At 34.0% G+C, this 6,480-nt stretch overlaps 1 protein-coding gene across 1 annotated transcript; it reads left to right on the forward strand.

Moving 5' to 3' along the window:
* Positions 1 to 212: 212 nt before the first annotated feature.
* On the forward strand, positions 213 to 1,457 carry ERF71 (Integrase-type DNA-binding superfamily protein). Its single transcript, XM_079016287.1, has 2 exons — positions 213 to 563; positions 715 to 1,457. The coding sequence occupies exons 1-2, from the start codon at positions 385 to 387 to the stop codon at positions 1,244 to 1,246; spliced, it is 711 nt and encodes a 236-aa protein (XP_078872413.1). The 5' UTR covers positions 213 to 384; the 3' UTR covers positions 1,247 to 1,457.
* The last annotated feature ends 5,023 nt before the right edge of the window (positions 1,458 to 6,480 follow it).

Consider the following 6,480-nt stretch of genomic DNA (forward strand, 5'->3'; position numbering starts at 1 on the left):
TAAAGTATAAGGGTTTATTTTATAAATAAAAAAAATTAAAACTAAATATGTATATTTCAAAAAATATTTTACCCTATAAATCATTATCTCTAAATTAAATTAAGAAAGCCTGAGACATTTTTGGGTTGGGCCAAAGAAAAAAAAAAACACCCGGGTGGCCCATATATCTACGCAAATTGCATAGGCACACCGCACATGAGTGATGACACATTGACACCCCAAGGAAGGTTCATTAATGAAGTGTCACGCACCGACGACCGACGTCCCTGCTACTACATAAACACCCGTCTCACCCTCTTCCACTTCCATTCACATCTGTCCTTTCAATACAATCAAAACTTGCCTACGTCCCTCAAAATCAATACCCAAATTGTAACAGCAACCATGTGTGGTGGTGCTATCATCGCCGATCTCATACCTCGCCCCCGCCGCCTCAACCCCACCAACGTCTGGCCCAACTCCACCGTCTACCCTAAACTCAACCCTTTCCAATCAGAATTTAACCACTTTGTAGAAGAAACCTCTCCTGTTCATAAACGAGCTCCATTATCTTCAGGAAATCTCTTTCATTCCTTTTTTTTTTCTTTCTTATGCTTTCTTTATGTACAATTGCATTTTTTTTCTTAAGGGTTTATCTGCAATTGTTGTGTAGGAAGTGATATTTTGTGGTGTTCATTGTTTTCTGATGGAAATTTTTTCTCGAACAGATGATGGGCATGAAAGCAGTACTAGAAAAAGACAGAGGAAGAATTTGTACCGAGGAATCAGGCAGCGTCCATGGGGAAAATGGGCGGCTGAGATTCGTGATCCGAGGAAAGGTGTTAGGGTTTGGTTGGGTACTTTCAACACAGCGGAAGAGGCTGCGAGAGCTTACGACACAGAAGCTCGAAAAATCCGTGGAAGAAAAGCTAAGGTTAATTTTCCCAACGAAGGAGATTCTTACAACTGCGCTTCACTTCGTAATGGTTCTTCTGTGAGTTTCTCAAACGAAGCCATTGGTTCGGGGGGAAAGGGGTTTGTTCCGGCAATGGTGAAAGAAATAGTTACGGAGAAGAAAGCGGAAGTCGTACAGGAAGTTAACGAAGTGGAGAAGCTGTCAGAGGAACTCATGGCGTACGAATCATATATGAAATTTTACGAGATGCCGTATCTCGAAGGGGAGCCGGCGGAGATGCCGGCGAATCCAGAGGGCGGAGTTGGCGGTGGTTCTCTTGAGCTCTGGAGCTTCGATGACGATGTTCTGTAAGACTGTAACTAGCAGAACAGAACAGATCGACCTTTTCGTGTCGTAGTTGATTTACGTGTTCTTGTTTTTAGGGCTTAAATTTGTAATTTGAAGATAATTTTGTGGCTTCTTTTCTTTGGATTCAAAGACAAAATTGTAATGTTGGTCGTTGGATGCTTTATTTTTATTTTGCTTAATGCAAACACGTAATAATATGTTTATGTTAAAAATATGTATTGCGTTTTATTTTACTTATGTTGTTGACTAGATACTAGATACCATTGACTAGATACTAGATACCATTGATGCATGAATATACTCTTTGTAATTATTAAAAACACACAATAAAAAGTTATTCTCAAAACAAATTAACAATTAGTTATCAAATAGTTATAATCTCAAATGAAGACGTATAAAAAGTTTCTCTCATATACTTCTTTCTTTACAATGTCTATTCTATTATTCATTGTGACCAGTAAAAAGTTATTCTTTTAATGTTAAAAAAAAAAAAGAGAATTACAAAAAAAATAGATAAATGTTAAAATAAAAAAGTGAATTAGAAAAAAAAAAATCACGTGTACTTTATTATGTGAGAGTAGAAAGATTGATATAAACAAAAAGTAAAATAATATTTAATTTCTCTTATCGATAGTTAACTTTGTAAGGTCAATGAACTCGTTAGTTTTCTTATTTTTTTATTATTATTCTTAAACATTGTTGATATTACTTTATTATTACAAAATAAAGATGCAAGTTGCATATTCTCGTTCTTAATTTTTTGTTTCGGTGGTACCTAGTTTTGAATAAAACCTGTCAACAAGAAAATGTCAATTGGGATTTAGTAAAAGATTCCTTAACGAATTTAATAGTAAATAAGAAATATCCATGCATCAAAATATCAATATATTATCAAGTTATAAAACAAGTACATTTGGATTAAAAATGTCGGATTATAATATCATCCCTTATTCCAAAACAAATCATTTAGAATTTATTAATTTACTCAAATGACAATGAGTATTTATTATAAGAAAAACTTTAACATACTTCTTAAAATTTGACTTTTCCTGGACACTTTTTAGGCTTACGAATCATACGTTATATTCAATTATATGTAAAGCAAAAATTATCCGAAAATGCAGTATACGTTTTTTAGTAAGACAAATCTAAAAACAGCCGTGGATCATCATTAATCTAAAAAATAAATAATGCGGGTGTGATATTTTAATAAATAATTAATGCATGGTAAGAAAAACATTATATGGAAGAGAATTACAAATAACAAAGAATTAATTATTTAATTTTTCCTATGGGTGGAACCGGAAAGCCGGCGCCCATGGTTTAAGTGTCTAGTAACTTTCGCTCTTCCGTGCAATGCTGGACGCCATATAAGTACCAGTACTTCGACCGACCAAAAAAAACAAAAAACTTTCTTTTTATATAAATCAAAAGAGAAAATATGATAAATTATGCCAAATTATTAAAGTATTTGCCAAGATATAAAAAAAAATTAAGAAAACTTCTAAAACCAACCCCAATATCATAAACGAATAATAGTAATTGATAATTGATTATGGGAAACAAAATTCATCAGCCTTGAAATGAAAAGAGACATCGTGTATTTATACAAACAACTCTTATCCCTAGTATGCTAACATTTGCTAGACTGAAATGCTAACAAATTAACTAAGGTTTCGTGGCACAACAAAAGCCACGTGAAAATCGCCTCAGGGCCGGTGTTCTGGCTGTAGCGTGAGTCCGAAGACGGTGTGACACGACCAAATGGAGATGAGTTTGACAACGGTCCATTTGACCCATAAAAATCCTACCATTAGCAAATTTGTCACACCCCTGAACCAGACGGCGGAAACGTCCGAGGGCTCGCGTGACTTAAATTGAATATCATCATAATGAATATACATGAAACATAACATAAACTTCATCATGCATTAATACATTACAACTGACATTGTTCACATCAAGTATATTGTTTAAATATTATATATCCATAGCATAAATCGTTTGAAAGTGTTCAAAAAGAATAGCACCCTAACATACTTGGTATTACTCATCGGTTTACCTGTTACCTGAGAATACAAGTTATTTTGAAAAAAAACGTCAACATATGGAATGTTGGTGAGTTCATAAGCAGGGTTGTTTTGAAAATGTTTTGTGTAGTTTATAAAACCCAGAAAATCCGATATTTTCTGAAACGAAAATTGTTTATAAAAGTGTGAAGATCCATAAATATATGCATGATGATTTCAAACGTGTATAAATGAGAAGCTTTGTATTGAAAGTACAAGTGAGTAATGTTGATCTCCCCCAGAAAACCCGACGTTTCCCGTTAAAATAGTATGATCGTTTTGTATTATTATATCGTCACAATGAATGAATATGATTTCCTTTGATTAACTCAGGTGTTATTGGATTTATTATGTGAGTCGTTATAACCATGCATGATAATGACTAGTTCATCTGTCTTGGCATTCTAGTGAACACCAGAATTGATCTTAAGATTTTGTCACCCTAGACTGGCCGAGTCTAACTGTAGCAAACAGCTGAGGTGTGGGGGAGTCACCCCCGTATAGATCTATACACAAACTCTCGCTCTCCCTCCAGGAGACTTTGATTATAACTACAGACTACGACCGGCACTCGTTGGTGCCGCTCGTTATTACTCACTTGATCCAAATGAATTTGATTACTATTGATTATCGACCTGTATTTGTTTTTACTTGAATTTAAAGGTAAGCCTAACAGACGAGAAGAAGAGGACCACAAGATCCTACTAATTACGTTTGTTATTTAAGGTTGTCGAGTATGTGAAGCACGCATTGGCCTAGTTCGCATTTGATTTGTTTGGACCTTACTAGCAATGCTAATGGGCCACTGAGGCCCAATAGCACATAAAAGCCATTGAGGGTCCCTTAAGCATGTAATTGGGTCACAGGAGGCCTAATAGACATGGGTTAGGCCCAAAAGTCATGTCAATGGTCACGAAGGCCTAATAAGCATGATTAGAATCTTTCAAGTCCAACAAGTTGAATATTTAGTTGTTTTAGGTATAGTATAATTGTCGGAAACTTGATTGAACAATTGTTAAATTCGTAATGGCACGAAGCTAGTCGATTGTTTATAACGTTATTTGGAAATATATGTATATTCATCATTCTATTTTTCATAAGTTGTAATTTGGTATTTTTGACCCAAATATCTTAATAATAAAATAATTGACTCAAAATATTGGTTTGACCTTTTCAGCCCTTCTTTAATAAAAATGACAATTTTAGTCCATTTTTATAGAAAAATGACATTTTAGGTCCCTAACCTATTTTTCCTTGACATTTTGGTCCAAAGACTTATTTAAATAATGTTTTCAGCCCAAAGTTTACTTTTTGGCAGTTTCAGCCCCTTTAATAAAAAGATCTTCATTTATAACCCAAACTTTTCGCAACTTTTACAAATTTGACCCAAAATCCAAAAACTTTACATTTTTAATCCTTTTTGGAAAATAAAGTCATTTTAACCCCTGAAATAGATTCATTTACTTTTATAACCACTGTTTTGAGAAATTTACGATTTCAGCCCCCTTAAAACCCATATTTTTCGCAAATTTGGGCCTATGGGCCGAAAAGCCCAAGGTTTGGCCCAATAAGCTACAATTTGCATTTGTAGTCATTTGAAGAGAATAATATTCATAAAATTTCTATTTTAACTATTTTGACCCTTTTGATCCTTATAAAAACATGAATGACAACCTTTATCCCAACTTTCGTTTATTTGACAAAAATAACCCAAAATTGAGTTTTTATGTTGTAACATGCTTATTATAACCTTAGATGATAATTTTTCTTGACTTGTTAAATCTAATACCTCCTAGATCACATATTTCCTCCTTGAACTATAGATCTCGAGATTTCTTTCATTTTTGGCACATATTTACCACATAAACACATGGAATCACACATATCATACAAATACACATAAATCTACACATTTTACTTGTATTCTCCCCCATAAAACTTATGAAAACCGAAAATAGAGGGGTATGAACTCACCTTTGCTTGTTGATCACGGTTTTGAAGAAGAAATGGAAGAAAGTGAGGTGATTTTCGGTCCTAACAACACCTTGATGATGATCTCGAGTTTGAGGTGATTCTAAGAGTATAATTACCACAAAGGCTTAAGAGAAGGGATATAATCATGAGGAAGGAGTTATAAAATCCTTGGATATGTATAACTTACCAAGAAGTGATGATATTCTCTTGAAATCCTCTTGATGCACAAGCAAAATTTCGAGATTTTGGGAGTGGGAAGGAGGAGGATTTTTTTGAGAGAGTTTGGAAGAAGTTTTGATGTTGTGTGTGTGTATGGTTTGGCTCTCGGCCGATCATAAGAAGAGAGGAGAGAGAGGTGGGTGCATGGGAACATGAGATTTGTCTAGTTGCATGAGCTCTATTTGGCTTGGTTGTCCTCCAAACAATAGTGAAGTGTCATGTTTTGATTAGTTTGCTCTTAATTGTGATTCCATTTATTTATTTCTTTTTTTTTTGCTTGGGCCGAGAATGGCCAAAAGAAATGAAGGAAATCGATTTTTGGACCGAATTCTTGGTTTTGATCGAATCTTCATAGGCCTGATATTATTTTTCAGCCCTTTGGGCTCTTAGGATAGTTTATGGCTCAAATCTTGCATAAAAGAATGGATTTGATCCCATTAAGGCTAATTGGATTTTTCATGGCCTAACAAGGCCCATTAAAGGTAAATTAGTCCATTTTAGACTTATACGACCCAAAAGGTTAAGTCTCATGAGAGTGGGTCCAATTAGAGGCCATTTAAGAGTTTAAGCCCAAAATAGTCGAATTGGAAGCTTATTGGTCCATTAGGCCCAATAAGGAAATCCTAATCCATAATGGACTTAAACCGGGATTCCTAGGGTTTCTAACCTTTTGTTGACTATTTGAATGTTTGTACAGAGTGTTTGATGGAAATTTTGTTGTCATTGATTATGTATCATACATGTTTTTCAAGTTTCAGTTACAACGTCGTACTTTGTTAAGTGCTTACAATGTATCAGAATTTCTAGTTGTGACAAAATTTAATAAAATAATAATAATAATAATAAATCTTTTTTCAATTTAAAACCTATCAACTACAACTATAAATACCTACTATTGTACTAACATTTTACACTACAAAAACACTCTTTTCTCATATATATTTTTACCTTCTATCTATGGATCCAAATCAAAAT

Source organism: Lactuca serriola, chromosome 8 (assembly GCF_051521515.1).
Source record: "Lactuca serriola cultivar US96UC23 chromosome 8, Lser_US96UC23_V15, whole genome shotgun sequence".
In the NCBI taxonomy this organism is placed as follows: Eukaryota; Viridiplantae; Streptophyta; class Magnoliopsida; order Asterales; family Asteraceae; genus Lactuca; species Lactuca serriola.

What these genes read in the sequence shown, in the direction of transcription:
- ERF71 (XM_079016287.1), top strand. Translation starts at nt 385, where the DNA reads ATGTGTGGTGGTGCTATCATCGCCGATCTCATACCTCGCCCCCGCCGC. An exon ending in CCATTATCTTCAGGAAATCT is followed by an intron (nt 564 to 714) that starts CTTTCATTCCTT and finishes AACAGATGATGG; the next exon opens with GCATGAAAGCAGTACTAGAA.